The 20,873-nt window shown below is 52.1% G+C and overlaps 2 protein-coding genes across 5 annotated transcripts; both read right to left on the bottom strand.

Annotated features, from left to right (window-relative positions):
* Window positions 1-7,793: 7,793 nt before the first annotated feature.
* Window positions 7,794-11,601, bottom strand: GAPDH (glyceraldehyde-3-phosphate dehydrogenase). The gene is made up of 12 exons (XM_040054905.2): window positions 11,500-11,601; window positions 10,932-10,975; window positions 10,265-10,364; window positions 10,037-10,143; window positions 9,861-9,951; window positions 9,570-9,685; window positions 9,372-9,453; window positions 9,075-9,226; window positions 8,892-8,970; window positions 8,578-8,661; window positions 8,361-8,458; window positions 7,794-8,097 (listed from the first exon to the last, which is right to left on the bottom strand). The coding sequence occupies exons 2-12, from the start codon at window positions 10,952-10,954 to the stop codon at window positions 8,028-8,030; spliced, it is 1,002 nt and encodes a 333-aa protein (XP_039910839.1). The 5' UTR covers window positions 10,955-10,975; window positions 11,500-11,601; the 3' UTR covers window positions 7,794-8,027.
* Window positions 11,602-13,968: 2,367 nt separating this feature from the next.
* On the bottom strand, window positions 13,969-19,022 carry LOC120748936 (C-type natriuretic peptide 1-like). 4 transcript variants are annotated; one of them, XM_040055928.2, is made up of 3 exons: window positions 18,845-18,979; window positions 15,726-17,924; window positions 13,969-14,332 (listed from the first exon to the last, which is right to left on the bottom strand). In XM_040055928.2, the coding sequence occupies exons 2-3, from the start codon at window positions 15,822-15,824 to the stop codon at window positions 14,060-14,062; spliced, it is 372 nt and encodes a 123-aa protein (XP_039911862.1). In that variant the 5' UTR covers window positions 15,825-17,924; window positions 18,845-18,979; the 3' UTR covers window positions 13,969-14,059. The 4 variants fall into 4 exon arrangements, 3 of the variants coding, with proteins under 3 accessions (XP_039911862.1, XP_058275364.1, XP_058275365.1); XM_058419381.1 differs by lacking the exon at window positions 15,726-17,924 and having other exon boundaries at window positions 18,845-19,022; XM_058419382.1 differs by lacking the exons at window positions 15,726-17,924; window positions 18,845-18,979 and adding an exon at window positions 14,415-14,558.
* Window positions 19,023-20,873: the final 1,851 nt, after the last annotated feature.

Below are 20,873 nucleotides of genomic sequence, written 5' to 3'. Positions count from 1 at the left end.
AGAGAGACATGGAGCTCCTGGAGCAGGTCTAGCAAAGGGGAATGAAGATCACAAGGCATCTAAAGAGTAAAGGCTGAGGGATCTGGGCCTGTGCAGCCTTGAGACGAAATGTGTGAGAGGGCACCTCATCAATGTCTATAAGTATCTGCAGGCTGGGTGTCAGAGGAAGGCTGCTCTTGGTGGTGCCAAGAAGATGTGAGACAAGGGGCAGAAACTGGAACACAGGAAGTTCCACCTGAACAAAGGAAGGGCTTAGGTACTGTGCAGGTGTCTGAGCACTGGAACCGATTGCCCAGAGAAGTTGTAAATATCTCCCTCACTGCAGATATTCCAGAACCGTCTGGAGGCAATTCTGTGCCATGTGCCCTGGGATGACCCTGCTTGAGGAGAGGGGTTGAGACCAGATTACTCCACTGGTACTCCCTTCCAACCTTACCCATTCTGGGATTCTGACCAGGCCCACTGAGTTTCTTGATGAATACTAGCAGATATTCCCACAGAGAGGAGGGTGGGGATGATCACTTTCCTTGCAGCTGACCACATGAGTGTGGGATGGTGCTTACTTGCTTCGGAGGGTTCAGAATACCTAACCACCAAGTAGCCCACATCTTCCTTGTGTTAAGTGAACCTGCACCTTCCCTTCACTCGTTCCTGGATCCCATCTCTCCTAGATCATATCACTGAAAGAGTCTGACTTGTCTGTCGAGTCAGCCAAGGTCCTGTGTTTTCCACCCAGCACCCTTCTGCTGGAGGCGCTTTGTCACTCGTCCCATGTGACTTGTGATGGTGTGAATCAGCTTTCCCCGTGTCAGGATTCCCTGGATGGACCTAAATGCCATGCTGACAGCCTTCATTAGAACACCTTTGGATTCCTGCTAGCCTGTTTTATTATATTTTTTTAATCATATTTCTAAGACAAGAGTTAGGAGATGACAAAGCTGCACAGAAAGTTGTTTCTCGGTTTGAGCTGGGAGCTTAGAAAAGTCAAGCCTTTTACCTTTGGCCACACTCTTTGTACATTTACAGTTGTTGTGTCTCAGGTACCTGTGACAAGGATGTCCCAGAACTCCCACGTGATGATCAAGTAGGTCAAGTATCTGGCTACAGGGAGGAAACCTCCTTTCAAGAGGAGAGGTCAGAATTAATGCAGAACACAGTGGAGTGCTGTCTGATTGGAGATGCACCTGGATGATGCATGGACAGGCTCCTGAAAACATCTGACAAGCTGCCTCACGTGGTGATTAATGCTAGGAGTGATGGTAAAGCCATCGTGATCAAGCTGGACAAATGTCACAACAGATGGGAAGAGGCAGCATTTTCAGCTTTGAGAGCAGACTGCATCTGGGCGAAGTGCATGAGGAAATGTAAATCATCAGGGTAGGAAGAAATTCAGTTACCTGATATTTTTAAAGGTCACAGCCATATGGTAGAATTGCTAGATCGGTCTAACCTGTTGGATAGACAAATAGGCAAGAGCCATTGTGAATTTGGTTTACAAGCTATGTTAAAAGTCATATTCACTCTAGAGCTGATAGCCAAACATGCTCTGACACACAGTTTCATCAAGGCATCAAAAGGTTTTTATATACTCCTGAACCGCTCCCCCCACAACACACTGATTTATTCTGTAAGTACCTCCCTGATTTGCTTCACAAGGAAAATTGTGTTGTCAATGGGAGACTTTGGCTTGGGATGCCAAAGGATATGCTGTGCCCAGGGGGAATTTCTCATCAATTTACAAGTGATGGCATGCCCAAGTAAGGCAATGATTTTGGATGTCCTTAAGACAGATGAAGATTGGGTTAAGATTGATGGTTGCCTAAGGACAAGGGATCAACCGAGAAACAAATTGAGACATCAGCCAGCACAAAATGTCGCAGCTGAGAGCTGTGTGGTGTTCAGTAGCTTTTCCTTACAGTGAAATAAGTGAACTCGCAGATCATGGAAAGTGCAGTGTTTCTCCAGTTTTTCAAAAAGCTGTGATTTTGTAACATAAGATAACTTTCAGTGAGTGAAATTCCTTGAGTAAGTGGCCATGTGACAAAAGTACTTAGAAATAAAAATACCTAATAGAAATAATAATAAAGCTTGACCTACAATAACAAAAATAATCCTTGTAACTTTGGTTAGGAGAAAAGGAATAGAGGGACAACAGAATAATTCAGCTGTATGAAAAAAGGTCTTCAGCTGCTCGTATCACCTCAGAGGAAACAATACTTGAATGTCTGAGGAACTAACATGCTGTTCTAGTTATATTTAAAGAAAAATCAATCCTAACAGTAATATTTTCTTTTGATTAGCTGAAATTGGGAAAATAATCAAAACAACGGAAAAAAAAAAAGTACTCACCAGACAAGTCTGTTCTGTATATGGAAAATGTAGAATATGGTCAGAGGGGAATGATGAAGCACTTTCCAGGCATTTAGCAATAAGGAGGATCCTTGACAGGATCTCCAGCTGAGCACTGCTGCAGTTCCAGGCACAGATGACCTGGAGCACACTCATGTGTGGGGTGCATGGGGTGCTGTAGGGATGAACACGCCCTCACACAAAGCCCGAGGCTTCCTGGGGAGCTGGAGTGAGCAATGCTGGAAGCAAAGCACAGCGCGGTGGCTGCGTTCCTGCAAACGGTGTTTTGCAAAGCACAGTAACCTCCACGCTGAGAAAAAAAAACGCTGAAAGGCTGCTGAAATCCATGGTTTGCTGAGGTCAGTTTCTAAAAGCATCAGGGAAGACATTTAAAGAAAAGCCTGGGTGGATGGGCAAGCAAATGACGTCAGTGCTTAGTCTGACAGGGCATGGACCAAAAGCCAATGAGAAACCAGTGGAGGGAGGGAGGAGAGAAATCGTGAAGGAATGGAAAAAAATCTGCAGTTTAAGTAATATTTATAGAAGGACACAGAATTGACAGACAAAACTGATACCATTTTTGATACCTCAGAATGATACAGACTCTCAAAAGGGCTAAATATTTCCGTCAAAAGTGCCAAGAGGCATTACAGAGTATTTCTGGATAGGGTCGAAAGAGAGGTTCTGTTGCCATACATTTAGAGTCATGCATAGATACATCCAAGAGCAAGAAACAGTGACCAACCTTGCCTGGGAGAACAGAAGGGTTGGAAAAACCTAGGGGGCTTGCAATCATGTGCAGGTTCTCAGCCAGACACAGAAGATGTCTTTAAACATCTTTTATCCACATGTGACATTGGTGCCCTTTGTCCTGCTTTGCATCAGAGATTGGAATAGGTGGACCAAAGACTTCTAACCATGATTCCAGGCTGGAAAAAAATGTTATGAAAGTGAAAAGTTTAGTTTGCTCCTAAAAAGAAAGACAAGTGAGCATTTTTGCACAGTGCCTAAAGTCACTTCAAGATGTTGTTCTAGATGGCAGTTTAGTCAGGCATACGAGGATTCTGAGGAGATGGGGAAGCTGAAGGCCAAGTGAGATTGGTACTTGGTGTCCAGCACTTAAACCAGTATCCAACTTGGCAACTAAAAAACTGGAGATTGCAGAGATTACAAGCCATGTTTTTGTTTTTGTTTTTCCCTTCTGTCACAGGACTCAGACCAAGGTCAACAAAAGTTGCTCACTTGTTTGTTGGAGGTTTGGGCAATGTCAAAAGAGGGCTTTGAGGCCTGCAATGTCAGAGCTGTATCCCCCACTACATGTAGCATTTCTCACTCAGCAACCTTGAATTTCATCCAGCATTTTAATAACCCAGTCACTCGGTCACAAGATCCTTCTGCACCTTTCCACAGGCTCATTGAGGGCTGAATGTTTTGGGTCATTTTGCATAATCAACACACCTTGGAATCTCGTGCTCCAAATTGTTCTGAAGGTGTTGATTGGTGGGGCAGATGGCCTCAGTCATCTCTCAGTTGCCACCAGCCTTGCCACAAGTTCTCGGCTTGGAGAGGGTGGTCTTCCCTGTCTTCAGGCAGTTCTTTGAAAGGTTTTGCCAGCCTGTTTTTTCCTAAATTCCATTGCTTTTCATCACAGGGGGCAGGCTTTGAGGTGAGTGGTGAATTACTTGCAGCACAGTTACCTGTTGGAGACCACCTGAGTCTTGCATGTGGTTTGCTGCCCTTCATGGCACAGACATGTTCTCAAGTCCTGATGCTCCAGTTTTCGGTGCTGGCTTCATCTCATTGCTGCCGAGGAAAATCTCCTGTCTGGCAGCACCCCAAAGCTCCTCTGACAGCAAAACAGCAACTTTACTTTTCATTCATGGACTTAAGCTTCCCTAATCACTCCCACACCATCTTACGGCTCTTTGGCAGCTTTCTTATCTCCAAGATGCATTTGAAAGAGGTTTTCAGCCTTCCTTTTCTATTTATCACATAATCTCCTTTTTTATTTTTTTCCCTGTCTTTAGGTTACTAAGTTTCATTCACTGGTATTTATGAGTTTTTCTTTTATTTTCATTTGACTACAGCTTCTACTTTTTGACAGCTGCCTTTTCAAATCTTGGGCTGTGAAGTATAACCCAGCACTACTGTTCCTTCTAGGGAACACTTAATTAACTCCCTCAAGAAGATGATACTTCTGTAGTAAGGTAACATATGGAGGTAAGTCAGCTGTCCTAGAGTAAGAGATTACATTCAGCTCAGAAGAGTAAGTAACAAATTACTTGTTTTTGCAGCATGTGCACATTGTGATTGCCCAAAGGTAGGCAGCTTGCTTTTGATGAAATGTGAGTATTGCTGGAGCCTCCAGGGGTATTTGCACACCCTAAGTCATGAACCTGCATTTTTTGTGAATGGCATCAGTTATGAAGGAGGTTGAAACATTATCCTTTAAGATGTTTGTCTTTTGGAACTGTGTCCTAAGTCTTTCAGAGATCTGTATCTCCTCCTTGCCCTTGTCTTGTCAATTGCTTTGCTCAAACACTGATTTACTCCTGAAGTGGATACAGGATGTTTTAAATGTCCAAGACCTTTTTTCACTGTGCTTACACAGTCACCATTTTGCTATGTTTTGGAGTGATTTTTCAAGTGAACTTAATTATTTTCCACTTCTACTCAAGCTGTTTTTCACTACACGGCATCATCATTAATGCTGAACTTTCACGCTGACATCTCAACATGAAGGTGGTCTGAGGACCTTTCTTGGGGAAGCAATGCACGTGTAGTAGTCAGTGCAAATGCCAAGGAAGTATAAAATAATTTCTCTGAATGTTCAAAGTTACCATAAAATGAAATTTTTCTGTAACTCCACTGATAATTACCCTTAGCTTAAAAAAAATGAGAATAAAACATAGAGCTTACCACCCCTAAAAATGGTTGGCTGCCCATCAGAGAAGCTGTCTCTTGGGTCAGCCAGAGAGCTTTCCCAGGTGCATCCCTCTCCTACCATGGATCTGTGCAGCGAGCCCTAGTGCCTGGCCAGCCAAGGAAGGCAGAGTCAACCCTTTAGCCAGGATCAGTGTCTTTCTGTACCTTCCCCTTGCAAGGTGCTCACAAACCAGGATGGATTCTGGCTTGTGGCAGGTGGTCTTGGAGTTGGTTTGTCCCAGCAAAGCGGCACAATCACTTTTCACTCCCTTGCTGAATGAGAGCCTCTCTGTCTGCCTGAGCACCTGCCTTGCCTGACCAAACATTTCTATCTGCTTTCCTTAGAAACTCTGTCAGAACAAACCTAGAGCTCCCCTACCCAGGGGAAATCTCTCCCCTAAGAGAAGCAGCTGCCACAGCAGATCTCCCATCTCTATCTCAATACCATCTAAAGTCATTTTTATGCCAATTTTGCAAACTGATAAAAAAAATAAATAAATTACATGGGTTTTTTTAGATCAGGGTTGCAGTTTTCAGACAGGCTGGCCACTGAGCTAGTTTTTCCATCTGTCCAGAGGGGCCTTGCTGTGGTGCCATCTGCAGGCACGGTGTCTGGATGCAAAACAAGGATTTGGAAGAGCTGTGCATTTTAGGGAGGTTATATTAGAGAGGAAACCAAGCCCTCCAGGCAGTCCAAAAGCTGCATGACTAGTTTGCCACACTCACTCTCCCTGTTTCCATACAGGACCAACTATGTTTTAAAGGCTGTGTTCCTGGCTTTCCTTACCTCAATAGCATATAAGTTTTCTAGGAGAGATGATATTGTTAACCAGCTGAAATTGTATTTTAAAACAAGGTGAACCTTTGTTCAAAATACTCCCAGTAGCTGCTGGTCTGGGAGCAAATACTCTTCCTCCACCCTGAGGCTGTATGACTTTGCTCATTCTCAGAGCAATTTGATGGCAGGCTGGGATAGGGCTCTCGCTTGTTAAATAACAAGAATTCTTTGGCTCTACCGGTTTTCAGGTAGCCTTATCTCGCTTAGGAAAAATAAAGCTTTTTAGGAGAAAAAGCTGACTTGTAGAGATGTTCCAGCTTTTAACCCAGTTCAAAATACGTTTTATGTGGGAAAACAGGGCATGCATCCCTCCCCCGCCCCTTGAGGTGTTTCAGTAGCCTCTCTGCACTTCCAGATTATCAAGTGAGGCACTGACTGGCACGCAGACAAATATGCAGGCAGCAGCACACAGCACAGCCATTCAAAGCACCCAGGCACAGCAATCAAGGACAGGATGGGACCAACCCAAGACTCATTTGTAATCTTGACAGGTCTCCAGGCTACACAGCCCCCCCCCAGCAGAAACCTCCACGGGAGGGCTGCCTCCAGTGAGCTCCAGCACCAGGCAGCTCCCATTTAATGCCAGAGTTACCTAAAGCTCCAATGACAGGGAGGCCATTTGTGGTGTAACCCAAGTATTTCTGCTGTCCTAGGGCTAACAAGCTGCTCAGAATCCCAGTTCCTATCCAGAGGCAGGTTATTCAACCTTCTTCTCCTTGCAATACAACTTTGAGTCATCGCCCTCTAGTCCAGCAAACATTTAATTCTTACGCAGCCCGACTGCTGGAGATAAGCAGCTCTGGGAAACCACGTCCAGCATACCTTGATCCGGAGAGTTTAAGTCCTCCAGCTTACGTCCTTGCAGCATCCAGATCAGGGTGTAAAGCAGTTGGGGTCCGGACAACAGCTCCAACCGCGCCTGCCGGGGAGAGAACACATCAGCCCTGAGATGCTAAATTAAGCTGCTAAAAATGGAGGGCCACGTGATTTTGTGCAGTGCATTGCTTATCTGTCCTAGTGCTCACAGGTCATGGAAGGCTCCATCCCTGCCCAGCAGCATTCACGCTTCCAGATCTAATGCAGGGAGGCAGAGGGCTGACACTCACCTTGCAGAGATTTGCTGCTCAGCAGCTTAACTGCAACTGCCCCTCCTTACGCACAGAATTAAGCCAGAATTAAGACTGGCCACCACCATGCCGACGATGGCCTCTGACACGTCCCTAGGCAGCCATTTCCTCTGGGGCAAAGCCAATTCATTTTAAAAGGTAGAAGCAAGTGAAATACCCTCCCTGCAACACCAGGAAGTATCGTGTTGGGGCAGGGGAAGGAGAATTAATTAGTTTCTTGTGCCCCCCTTTACCAAACCAAATGCAGGAGTCATCTCTTGAGCATTTTTATTCTGCAATATGCCCATCAGGCAAGCAAATCCAGAGCTAGATGGATGGATTCCCAGAGCTGCTTTCCATTCTGCCAATGCAGGGGAGTCCTGCTGTGGAGCACAGCCCTGCACCACACCTTGTCCTGGCTCACGGGCTGGAGAGTCTGGGCTCTCCCATGAGGAACAAGCAGCTCAGCAGGCTGCACTCCCCGACTCCTCAATGCGGCGTGCAGGCACCTGCAGCTGTCATTACATACCTGCCCCCCTCCTCCCATCTCCCCCTGACAGACAGACAGACAAGGCTTTTCAGATGGTGATCACTTTTATTGATGTAAGGTGGTACACAAACAGATCAGTTTCTATCAGCCTCTCCACCTCCCCCAGGCTCGGGGAGAAGTTGGAGGAGTGGGGGAGACAAGGGAACAGAACTGGCCTCTCACTGCAGGATGCAGAGCTAAGCGGTGGTGAACAAGGGCAGGGGCTCCAACAAAGGAGAGTCCTGCTTCCCTAGGCAGCAGGGGGGGCTGTGTGCTCAGCTTACTCCTTGGATGCCATGTGGACCATCAAGTCCACAACACGGTTGCTGTATCCATATTCATTATCATACCTGGGGACAGAAAACAAGCGCTGTCAGGGCTGACCCATTTCCTGCACGCCTTCCTCCATTCTTCCTGCTCCTCTGCCCCATCCCACACAACTGAACTCCCATCTACCCTCCATGGGGAAGGAAGCAGCTACGGTAATTTCAGTACAGAGCAATCTCACTCCACAGTGAGGCCGGAGGTCTGTGCATCCACCTGGATCACCAGCAGTAACCCAAGTCTGTAACCCATCTGTGCCAACGCCCACATCCCGCAGAGCTGCACCTACCAGGAAACCAGCTTGACAAAATGGTCGTTCAGTGCAATGCCAGCACCCGCATCAAAGGTGGAGGAATGGCTGTCACCATTGAAGTCACAGGAGACAACCTGAAACACAAGAAATTGTAATGCATACGACTGCCCACGGTCCGTACTCCAAGCGCACAAACCGGGATCGCGGCAAAGCTGCTGCCAACAGTCTTTTAGGAAAATGAGGCATTCCATACCTGGTCCTCTGTGTATGCCAGGATGCCCTTCAGGGGCCCATCAGCAGCAGCCTTCACTACCCTCTTGATGTCATCATACTTGGCCTGAGGAGAGACACATCCAAGATGTTCAGATCCCAACTCACACAAAATGGCCACCGGGGACAGGGGAGGGAGGAGACACACATGGGGAACACCCCAGCAGGTGCTCTTTGCACAAAGATCACATCTTCAGAACAAGATGGATGCAGAGGGGACAATTCTAGGTGCAATACAGAGCTTAGAGGAAGCAAGGGCACGTCCGGAAGTTCTAGGACCTCATCTGTAACACTTACTGGTTTTTCCAGACGGCAGGTCAGGTCCACAACGGAGACATTAGGGGTTGGCACACGGAAAGCCATTCCAGTAAGTTTCCTGTGAGAGACATGAGTCAGCAAGGAGCAGCATCTGGCGCTACTCTGCCACCCTAGGAATATTCTGCCTCCTCCTGACACCTCTGAGAAGGGAATAACACTCACCCATTGAGCTCAGGAATGACTTTTCCCACAGCCTTAGCAGCTCCAGTAGACGCTGGGATAATGTTCTGAGCAGCACCTCTGCCATCCCTCCAGAGCTTCCCAGAGGGCCCATCCACTGTCTTCTGTGTGGCTGTGATGGCGTGGACAGTGGTCTGAAGAAAGAGCACAGGAATAAGAACACAGCCAATACTCTCCAGAAAGAGCATCCCAGGTGACACGGGGAGTACACGTGCTTTCCCTCTCACACCAGGGGATTTGTGGTAGGTCATCCTCCTCAGCACGAAGCTGCACACCTACCATGAGACCCTCCACGATGCCGAAGTTGTCATGGATGACCTTGGCCAAGGGCGCCAAGCAGTTAGTAGTGCAGGAAGCATTGCTGGGGTGGAGAGATAAAGGCACATCAGCCAGAGGCAACACTTCCACTGAGGGGAAGTGAGACCCCTGGCAACTGGTGGGAGCTCCAGGCCACAAGGCACGTTCCTCTCTCCTTACCTGACAATTTTCAGAGACTTGTCATACTTCTCATGGTTGACGCCCATCACGAACATGGGAGCATCAGCAGAGGGAGCAGAGATGATCACACGCTTGGCACCACCCTTCAGGTGAGCCTGGAGAGAGAGAGATAGAGATAAGAGATTACATAACTCAGGATCCTTCCAAGCTTGCTTCTTCAGCTCTCTTCTCCTTCACCGCCCCATCCTGAGCATCTCTGTGCAAGGTTAAGTTCCCCATAGGCAAAAGCAGCACTATCACTTCTCTCCTTTGCCTCTATAGCATACTCACCCCAGCCTTCTCCATGGTGGTGAAGACACCAGTGGACTCCACAACATACTCAGCACCAGCATCTGCCCATTTGATGTTGCTGGGGTCACGCCTAAGGAGGGACAAATTTTTAAGAGCTGCTCCATGAGACACCTGCTTTCAATCTCCAGAGGGGCAACGGGGAGAAAGATACTTACTCCTGGAAGATGGTGATAGCATTTCCATTGATCACAAGTTTCCCATTCTCAGCCTTGACAGTGCCCCGGAAGTGGCCATGAGTAGAGTCATATTTGAACATGTAAACCTAATCAAGAAAGGAGTAGGTGGCCTCAGGCTCATCCTCTAACACCCTGGGAAGTTACTAGAACAGATCCAGAGAAGCCCTACTCAGAAAGGGCCAGAGGGGGCACTGCAAAGCAACTCACCATGTAGTTCAGATCAATGAAGGGATCGTTGATGGCCACCACTTGGACTTTGCCAGAGAGGACGGCAGCCCGGGTGACCAGGCGGCCGATGCGGCCAAATCTGGAGAGAGAAAGACATGCGTGAGGAGGCGCAACAGGGAACCAGCCCAGCTGGGCATGGGAGGCAGTCCTTGGCAGCCTTCCCTCGGGATCATCCGCTGCTCCCTGCCCGGTAGGGCGGGAGGGAGCCCTACAGCTTGTCCAAAGGCCAAGGCACCCCACTTAAAGATTAAGAGCGACCCCCGCCCCGGAAAGGTCAATCGCTAAATTTACTGAGAGCCCCGGGGATCCGGTTACTCCTCGGCCCAGCAGGAGAAGGTCACATCCCCAGGGCCGCCATCGACACACGATCCACCGGGAGACCTTTTGGCGGGGGGCTGCAGGAATCCCCGGGAATGGGGAGGGAAACTGGGGCAGCCAGGCAAAGGCAACCCCTTCCGGAGTGAGTCACCCCGAATCTGAAGAGAAATGAGTCAGCAGCACCGTTCTGCCCCGGGGGGCGCCGGCGGAGCGGGACCCGCGGGATTCAACCTCTCCCTCCCCCCAAATCTTCCCCCGCGCCCTTGAGGCGTCCTTGCGTCCCCCCCACCCCCAAATCCCTGCTGGCCCCGCCGGCCCCGGCACTCACCCATTGACTCCAACTTTCACCATCTTTGCCGCTTCGGGATGTTCCTGCGGGCAGAAACCACCAGTAGGGGCATGAGGGGAACCGGCAACAACCGCCCCGGGCAGCCGCGCCCGCACCCGGCGCCGTTAACGTCTCGCCCTCGCCGAGGGGCGAGCGGGGGGCGGGCATGGGGGGGGGGGGGGGTGCCCGGAGAGCGGGCGAGGGGGGGACCCGGGCTCGAAGCTCGCCCCACCCCCGGGCGATCACTCCCCCGCCCCGGGCGATTAACCCGCCTATCCCCCCCCCCCCGCCCCGACAACTATCCGCCCCCTCCGCCTCCTCCGCCGACCATCCCCCCCCTCACGCCCCTATCCCTCCTCGCCTCGCCGCCCCCCTCACGCCGCCCCCGCCATTTTGCGCCGCGCCGCCTTTGTGCCCGCGGGCCCCGCCGCCACGCGGCCCCGCTGGGCCCGGGGGCTGCCGCACCCCCTGCCGGCGGGCGGTGTGCGTGTGTGGGGAGAGGGCTCCCACACGCCCACCCCCCGCCGCCTCGCTCTCCCCCCGCGCATCTCCCCCGCCCCGCCGTTACCTGCTGCCTCCGAACCGCCCGGCGCACAGTGAGGAGGTGGCGCAGCGCCTCTCCGCCGCCCTTTATAGCCGCGTGAGGGTAGGGCGCGGGCCCGCCCCGCCGCGACGCTGTCGAATGGCATCGCGGGGGCCGGACCGGGCTACGTGCGCCCGTGCTGCGGGTGCGGATGCCGAAGACCCCCCCTGCTTCCCCCGCCCCGCCGGCCCCCGTTAACAAAGGCCCCGCGCCGGGAACGGAGGGTCCGTAGCGATTACCCTCCCGCCGAGCCACCGCGAGGGGGTTGGTGGTGCCGGTGGCGGTGGTGAAAGATGCGCCGGTCCTTGCGGGGAGTTGTCCCCAGGGCGGGGATGGGCGGCTGCGCCCCTGCCCGAGGAGGCGGGGAGGGACCCCCAGGTGATTGCCGGCCAGGGGCTGCTCCCGCCGGGCTCGCTGCCTCTCCGGAGGATGGTGTGCGCTGATTTCACCTGGTAACAAAGGGCAGATGGCCACCCGCCCCGGCTGCAGCCTGTACCCCCTTGGATGGAGTAGTATCCAGTATCCGAAAGGACCTACAGGGAAGCCGGAGAGGGACTCTTCGTCAGGAGCTGTAGTGGTGGGACAAGGGGTAATAGCTACAAATTGAAAGGGGGGGGGGAAATTTAGGATGGATATTAGGAAGATGTTCTTTAGTGTGAGGGTAATGAGCCGCTGTAACACGTTGCCCGGGGAGGCTGTGGATGCCCCAACCACGGCAGTGCTCGAAGCCAAGCTGGATAAGGCCTTGGGGAACCTGCTCTAGTGGGAGGTATCCGTGCACGTGGCACCGGGGGTGGAACTGGATAATCTTTAAGGCCCGTTCCAACCCCTTAACATTCCATGATTCTATGGCTGCAAGGGCAAAGGGGCTGCAGGGATGCTGGGGTCACCCCCGAGGGAGCAGGTGTCCCCCATTCTCCCTGGCACGGGAGGTACTGACTGGAAGTTCTCCCTCCTCCAGGCTGGGACCCCGCTCTGGGTGGGTTTATCCAGGCGTGCTCTGGACGGGGCCTCTGGCCGGGCGCTGCCCCGGCAGGCCACGGGCGGCAGCGTGAGCACCATCTTAATGAGGCACTGCGGCACTGCTGCCGCTGCCCGCGGGACGTGACGGCGGAAATCCTGCTCGTCTGCCGCCTCGGCCCGCCTTCCCTGGCTGCCTGCGAGGAGGAAGCTCTCCTGGCATGGCCGCTGCCCGGCTCCCCGCCCCCCATGCCGGGCTCCCTCACCGAGCCCTGCCGCCTCCATCCCCCGGCTCCGTGCGGGGCAGGTGCGGCGGGACAAACCCGCCCTTAGGTGCAACGCCCAGAGCACGCGCAAATCGCAAATCTCCCATCCCGGAGGAAGATGTGGGAACGGCGGGGATGCAAATCTGGACTGACAGAGCGGGTGGGGGTGGTGGGAGCTAGAACGCCCCCCTGGCTGCTCGGCCGAGCAGGGCTTTGAGGATCAGGGAGGGGGCGGGCAGGCTGGGGGAACCACGCAGGTACTGGGGTGGGGGACGAGAGAGGGGTCATGCAGCTTAAACGTAACCCTACTCTCCTTATACCACTGCTATTCCCGGTGCTGCTGAGGGGCCGGTGGCTAAGTTTAGACCCAGCTGAGGTTACAACCTTTTCTTAAAGGCCAGGACATGGTGGTGGCTCGCGGGGCACAGCAGCAGGGCTACGAGCTCGTGCCGGGGTCGGTGGTGCCCCAGCCGCAGCCCGCCGAAGGAGGCTCTCGGGGGAGAAGCTTCAGCGCAAACAGGAGGCCCCAGTGTTTGCTCAGGCGGGGGCAGAGTGCGGCCGGGGTGAGCCAGCGCGGCCCTTGTGCCCCGCGCCCGGTCGATAGCTCACCCGTGTCCGCCTCCCCCGGCCGCACCGCACCGCACCGCGCCGCAGCCGCGCGTGCCGCACGCCCCACGCGGAATGGCGGCGGCGGCGGCAGCGCCCGGCACGGCCCCGCGCGTGGGGCCGGGGGCGCCGGGCGGGCTCTGCCACCGCCTCCCGCCCGGCCCCGGCCGGGGGCAGCCACCGCCGAGCGCGGACGCGGCAGATTAGTACAGCTTGTTTAATGAGCGAGTCCTCGGGCGCGGGGAGCAGGGAGCGGGCTGCCGGAGGAGCGGGGGTTCAGCGGCGGCGGGGGGCAGCGGCGGAGCCGGGCAGCTCCTGCTCCTACCGCCGCGCCGCTTCCTCGCCGCCGCAGCCTCCCTTCTTCGGGGCGGGAGCTTCAGGGCTTCGCGCAGCGGTGCGCCGTGCCGGTTCCCGAGCCGTGCCGGTTCCCGAGGATGGGTGCCCTCCGGCCGCGGAGCAGCGGGCCCGGTGGGCCGCCCGGCGGTGTCCCGTCCGCCCGCTCTCGCCCCCGCCGGGCCCCAGCGCCGCGACGGCAGCACGGAGAGTCCCCGGTCCCAGCCTTTGCCCCGGCGGCTGGCAGGTGGTGGCCCCACAGCCTGCCCCACCGCCCCATCCCCTCCATGGCTGTGCTCTCAACTCTGCCCTGAACTTCTTCCCTGCCCGCTTGCTGGAACCCACTCTCTTGGCACTCTCACGTCGGGGGCCCTCCAAAGCTAACACCCCAAGCCACTGAAGGTCCCGATTCGGTCCAGTTTCAGCCCGAAGCAACCCCTGGGCACAGCCTTCCAGGCCCAATCTCCAGGCAGTGCCCACTTGCGACTGGCAAGGTTCTTGCGCCAGAGGGATGGACGGGCAGCTCTAGCCCCAGATGGGAGGAAGGGGAGAGTGGAGGAGAGCAGCTGAGGACCAAAGCTGGACCCCTCCTTCGTGTCCTCTTCGGTCAGCGTGGACTCGGGTTCCAGGGGCAGCAATCGTGAAAGGAGCATCTGGGATAAACAGAGGAGAGCGGGGTGATGCCTGTGCTTCTGGCGATAAGCCTCGTACCCCCTGGTACCCCACTGCCCATACCCTCCTGAGGGCTCAGGCAGGACGTGAAAGTGATGCCTGCTCACAGCGCTGTGCCTGTCGCATTGCATCCAGACACAGGGAAGGGCTTCAGCAGCAGCTCCCGCTGTCTGAAATGACTTTGCCATCCAAAACAGCAGGCAGACAGCTGCTGTGGGCTCTGCCTGTGGGCAGATTGCCCTGCTCTTGTAAAACCATACACACATCTTGCCCTGCCCCAGATTTGGAAAGTTACTGTCTTCAGTCCTTGCTGCTTTTGTGGATGCTGAGCACCTCTGTGTGCTCAGGCTGCTGTGTACCGTTTCATTTTTTCCAGAGGGCTGCTGGGAAGGATGGTCCTCTTTCAAATACCTGCTGCTAAAGATGAGAGAGAGGCAGGAGCAGAGCAGGTGTGAGGAAAGGGGTCTCTCCATGTGCTGGAAATCTCTCGGTTAGCTGTGCCAACTGTAAACCCCCAGCACTGCTGGGAGACGAGGGTTGGGGGGGTGTGTTGGGTGCGGTGGAGGCACGGCATTGCTGCCCAGAGAAGCAGCCAGCAGGAGCCGTTCCACATCTGTCTCTCACATGGATGCTGAGCTAAGGCTGAGGATGCCTTTGTGCAGCTCTTTGTGGTAGCAAGTTAACTGAAGCGGACACAGGCATCCTCATCGAGGAATGAAAGTGGTGAGTCACGGCAGGATCAGTCTTGTGATTGTAGTTCATGTCCTGACTATTCCCCTGTGCCTTTCCCAGAGTGATGTAAAGGCAGGGTGCTGAGGCTCAGGTTAGGGTTTGGTAACAGGGAGCTGGCTACATTTGAAAGCCAAAAATATTATTGCTGTAATTGCTGAGAATAAAAGATTTACTCAAGCAAAGAAGCCCCTAGCTGGCATCCTGACAGGGCTCTTGGCCTTAAAGAGGGCCCCCTTTAAGGGGGGTAGTACTGAGCTTAGGAGTAAACAGGCCTAACAGGATCCATCTTCCCTCTGAAGCATCAGAACCAGGCACTGAACATGATGATAAACACGACTAATATTTGGTGGCTGCTGACACAGAGTGGGCTTAGAAAGGACCAGGCTCTTCACTGTTTAAAGCTTTTGCAGAGCTCTAAAAAGCCTTTGTCTGTTTCCTGTCTTGCAATGCTGGTGCTCCTTAGTGGCTGGGTTATAAAGTCACCCTGGAGCTGAGGCTGATGAAGGGGAGAGTGCAACAAGAACAGACAGAAACCTCCTTGTAGTTGGAATCTGAGACCACCTCTCATTCGAGGTTCAAACACAACCTCCCCTCCTCCTCCCCTCCTGAAATCAACCTCAGCTCTCTCCCACTCCCTCCTACCTGTAGCCTCTGTCCTGGTAAGGACACTGTCTGAACGCTGGCAGAGAGCAGGACCGAGAAGAGGAAAAAGGAGCAAGGCCACAACCGAAGCCCCAGCATCTTCTTAGCCCAGGGCTGGTGGGAGGCAGGGCAGGGCTCACAGCATCCGTGTTGGATGTGGTCCCTAGCCCCTCTCTGTCTTTATAGCTTTGGTTCTGGCAGGCAACTGGCCCCAGCCCTCTGCTGAACCACCCCCTGGAGCTCCTTAACCTTTCAGCCCTTTTGTCCAGGGTGATATATTTCAGGGTGAGCTCAGCAAGACCCCTTCCTCTAAAGAAAAAGGACACAAAGGTGTTTACTGAGTGTCTGGGAAGACAAATGGGAGTTGAGCTGCTGCTGGCCAGGACCTGGAGGTGTCTGTCAGGGTCAGGGACAGGGTGACACTTTGAAACACGTCCCAAAAGGAAGATATTGAAGGCTGCATTGTGTAGGAGTAATGAAGATACTCCTCATAGGCAGAGCGTTGTTAATGCTATTTCTCTAATCAGTGTGAACGTGAACCGCAGCTCCGTTAGAGGTAGGCACACTGCTGGCTGCACAGAGCAGACACAAATTCAGCTCCGTGACAACACAGGCTTTTGTTTTTTTAATATTTATATCTTGGTGAGACAGTTGGGCTGGGAATGATGAGCTCCTGCTGCAGAAGGTGGTGAATTCCAGTACTATGCAGAATTTGTTGCAGAGACAGGAGCGTGGGTCTAGTACTATTTGACGTATAATTTGTGGTCTGTCTGTCCCAAGTCACCATCTGGAGGACTGGGCTGAGTTTCCAGAGGAACCGTCACAGAAAAGAGCTTGTCAAGACTCAGCTTGCACTTTCTCAAGCTCAGGCACACAATGGGAGCAGGGTTGCAAGGAGGAGATTCCTGCCTCCTAAATCTTCTGGCCATTAGTTCCCCCCACTTTGTTTACCTCTTCCATTTTACTGTCGTTTCTCACCAGCTGAACAAGGCAATGAGGTCACTGTTTGGAGATCAGGGTGCAGAAGTCAGCCCGGGTGTGATGACAGAAACTAATCAGCGAAGTTTGTCAGGGGAGAGGAATGGGGGGACTGCACCCCAGTACGGGGTTAGCAGTGGGTGTGCTGGGAGAGTTTAACAACACCCCGAACTTCCCTTTGTTCAGTACTGTTGCACAAAACGGTTGGGTCAGAATTTGACAGGACGTGTTCTACTGCCTGCTTTTGTTTCCTTTTTTCAAAGAAAGAAGAACATTAGAAAAAAAGTCTTCTTCAGAGATAACAAAAGTCACAGTTCAGGTATTTTCTCTGTCTCACTCTCCCTCCTTCCCTCCCTTTCTTCCTTCCAGGCATTTTGCACTGGCAGATGCAGTGCTTTTCTTTGCCCAAGGACACAAAGTTTTACGAACCTTTTGCACCCCATCCATGAGGAGTGAGTACGAGCCTTCAGTCTGGAGCGCTGATGCTGGAAGCAGTGCTTTGCACAGCTGTGGACATCCAATTTTGTTAGCTCCAGCTGATGGCTGCAGCCCGCAGCTGGTGCTGTGTCCAGAGCAACATGATGCTCTAGTGATCCTGTCTGGCATTCCTGTCACCCGGGCCAGCACATGGAGGGGCTCCCGAGGCCCCACAGAGACATTCAGAGGGATGGAGAAGAAAGGAAGGACAGGAAGTAAGCACATGTTCACGCTGCATGCAAGGTGTCCCAGAGGATGCTGTTCTGAACTTCCCCGTCACACGTGGCCATCCAGAGAGAGCTGAGTCAGTGTGCTCGAGCACTCCTGCTGCCAGGAGCAGCAGCTCTGGTGGAACGCCCCGGTTACATGAGTCACGGTCAGTCTTTGCCCGAGTGAAAGGTAAGTGCAAAAGCAACAACACTTTGGGTTTGATACGAAACGTAGCAGCAGCTTGATCTGGCATCCCTCGAATGGGGTGGCCCCCGTACTGCAAGAAGAATGCCAAAAATGTGTTTGCTACTGCTCCAAAATTCCAGTCCGCTTGCACAAAGACTGAGCCCTGCAGGGGTGGACAGGCTCTGAGAACTCAAATGACAAGTGCCCTCCTTGGGTTCAGCAAGAGCTGGGGCTGGCAAGAGGGAAAGAGCCATCACTCTCCTGTATCAAGCAAGAAACTTCAGTGGCTGCAGAAAATTTGCAAGTTTTCTTGCAGATTCTTGTAAGTTCTTGCAAATCCGGCAAAGCCTGGGTAAAATGCAGGTGCTCAGTGACACAGGTGCCATGATGTTGCAGCTGCTCTGCGTCCCAGATCCTTGCTGGGACTGCAGTAGAACTGAATAGTTACTCTAACATGTCCTGGCAATGACTATGAAGTGAAAAGGCTTTGGCAGACAAGTCCTCGATTGCCCCAGTTTTCTCAGACTCAAATAGGTTATTGTCCTTCTTTCCTCTCTGATGCTAACAAGTTTTCTTTATAAAAACCCTTCCCCCCTGGATGCTGGGGCACTGACTCTAGAGCTTGTAAGACCAGAAAAGTGGTCTCCTGCTGAATCACTATCAGCCTTCTACAAACACTTGCTCATATAGGAAAGGAGCAGAGCAATGGGAGTCTGAGAGATCTGAGAACTGAGTGAGGTACCCTGAGGGAACCCCCCTTGGCCCAAGGTGATAGAAAGGGATGATGGTTGCTGCAGGCTCCAGAAGCGTACAATATTCACATTATTCCACTGGTACCATTTGTAGTTCAGAGCAACCATGATCAGGAGAATTCCCTAGAGAATGGAAACACCACTGGTCTTGGCACTGAGTAATCCCACTGCCTCAGGAGCAAGGGAGTGGGATTACTCCTTTAGCAGTGATTTGTGGTCATTGTGGCAGCCACCAAAATATATGTTTGTAAGGAACAAAAGGGCAGCAAACATCTACTTAAGGCTGTAGCCACTGCGTGTAGCTGCCCAAACCCCTCTTGGGTTTTGCCTCACCTTTCTTCAGGACTGCCTTTGTCCATGACACAGGACTGCTAATTCTTCCCATATCAGGAGAGGACAGTGAGGAGAGGGGGATGCTGTCATCGTTGAGATGGCCACAGCACTCAAGAGCGCTTCTTTAAAAACTTCAGGGGGCTCCAAGTAACCAGCACCTTGTTATCTAAAAGTCTTTCATACCTTTTCTATGTTGCAGTCCCATGAATAGCTCCACACAGCTCTGGCTCTTTCTCTCCTCCTTCTGCCTTCCTGCTGCATGTCCAGCTTGCTCCTTCCTGTCCCCTAGCACAGCCACCTAACCCTTTCTGTCCCTTGCACAACCTCCTGTCCCTTCCTCCTCACAGCACTGCCAGCAGACTCCACCTGACTCCTCTACCAGCGAGTTCACTTTTATCACACCCACAGCTGTGCTGTGAGGGCAAGGCTGTTCCCCCTCTTTGATAATTAACACAGCTGCAATGTATGGGGGCAAGATTGCCTTTAGCACTATCTCTATCTGTCTTCTCACAGGATGCTCCACCTGAACAACCTGCAGAGAGAGACCGATCAGAGCTCTCACTGACTTTTCACTCTCACTTGCCCCAGGCAGCACAGTGTCCGGGACTGAGCAAAGGGCAGACTGCAAAGCAGTGGAGCCAGTGTGTCAGTCCGGTCACTGATTGTCAAACTCTCCTTCCAGAAAGGTGACTGTGTGGATCTCCTGAAGGAAAAAGTTCAACTACTTGTAGTGGAAAAATATGGCCTGGAGGTGAGCCAATGCCTAAGAGTTTTATGGCCACCTCACTTCCTCTATCCACCTATTCATATCTCCCTTACCGCAGCACTGGCAACATATTATCTCACATCTACACAAGACTTACTGCTTGTAAAACCTTGAGGCTGGGCAGACATCCATATATGCTGTCCTTTTCTTTTTTTATTCCCGTATGTGAGTGTCATACCCTGTGGGTGGTGAGGGAATCACATAGGGTGTGCATGACTCTGTGTTGTATTTACTGTCAATGCTGTAGCTGCTACCTTTGCCTCCTGGAGCCTTCACTGAGTATTTTATCAGGAAGGAAGGGAGAGGGACAATATTGCTGTAGCTTTCTGATCTTTGTATTTCATGTGATTGTCCTGTGGCTACTGGCATGCTCCGGAGTTGCAGCATATCTATATTGATATTTGGCTATTAGGCTGGTGGCAAGTGGACAGGCATTTTCACTGAGTCATGGGACTCAAGTGGGGCGTTCATAAATACACCTGTCACCCCAGTATTCCTCCCCTACTTGTTTCTGGAAGCATTTAACCTGATTACATACATTCAGGTATCAGCATGAAAAACCGTATGCTCAGATTAGTGCAAAGATCGCACCTCCTAATGATTGGGTTTTTAAAATCAAGATCAAAAATAACCTACAGCAGCTAGTTCTGCAGCCAGAGCAGAAGGGGACTGAGCAGCATGCTCTAGTTGCTGGGTGAACCCAGGGTGACCACAACTGCGGGAAGGCGGTAGAGCTTCAGAGACAGAGACTGCAGATCTGTGGCAAGCAGTGGAGGAGGACCACCCTTCCCATTCCTGCCCAGCTAGTGACTAGTCTGCTTTCTAGGCAGCTGACAAGGTAAGAGGAAATAATTCTGTAGTAAGAGCTGTGGGACAAATTCCAGCTTTCCTCTAGACAGAAGGTTAAAGGTTATTTATATGATTAACACAAAATCTAATTTAGGGCACGTCATGTTCACAGGGCAGGTTAAGGAGTGCCAGGACTGACTTGAAAACTGATGGGGCATTCGTGAAAGGAGAAAATACCTGCCAATTTTACTTGAAACATAATTAGATTTGCAGCAAATACATTCCAGAAAGCAGTAAGACAATCAAGGGTATTGGTATACTTAGTAATTTATCAAATTAGCATTATTACAAGTTACTTCTAAAGTTTTAGTGTTGGATTGGTTTTGGTTTTTTAGCTTTTAAAAGATGTCTTTTTTTCCTAAGGATTGCTCTAGTCTGTTAGCCTTTCCCTCTCTCTCCTCACACCCCACTCTCTGAACACTTATTTGATGAGATATGCACAGGAAAAAGATGCAGGTACCTTCCCCTCAAAACCCTGCTTGGCTTTACAGGACAAGAGCTTCAAAAAGGGTGAAATACAACAGAGCCTGAACGACTGGTGCTGTGTTAAAAGCTGAATAGTGTAGGATAAAGCACATACACAAAAAGAGAAAGGAA

This window comes from Hirundo rustica, chromosome 2 (genome assembly GCF_015227805.2).
Source record: "Hirundo rustica isolate bHirRus1 chromosome 2, bHirRus1.pri.v3, whole genome shotgun sequence".
NCBI lineage: Eukaryota > Metazoa > Chordata > Aves > Passeriformes > Hirundinidae > Hirundo > Hirundo rustica.
The sequence above is the reverse complement of the archived record's forward strand: the minus strand, read 5'-3'. Positions and strand labels throughout refer to the sequence as shown.

Coding starts and splice junctions, on each gene's coding strand:
- GAPDH (XM_040054905.2), bottom strand. CDS start 10,954: ATGGTGAAAGTTGGAGTCAATGG. Junction 9,686..9,860: donor CCACCATGGAGAAGGCTGGG/GTGAGTATGCTA, acceptor CTCTCTCTCCAG/GCTCACCTGAAGGGTGGTGC. Junction 8,459..8,577: donor TGGCATACACAGAGGACCAG/GTATGGAATGCC, acceptor CTTGTGTTTCAG/GTTGTCTCCTGTGACTTCAA.
- LOC120748936 (XM_040055928.2), bottom strand. CDS start 15,824: ATGCTGGGGCTTCGGTTGTGGCCTTGCTCCTTTTTCCTCTTCTCGGTC. Junction 14,333..15,725: donor TACCAGGACAGAGGCTACAG/GTAGGAGGGAGT, acceptor TGTTTATCCCAG/ATGCTCCTTTCACGATTGCT.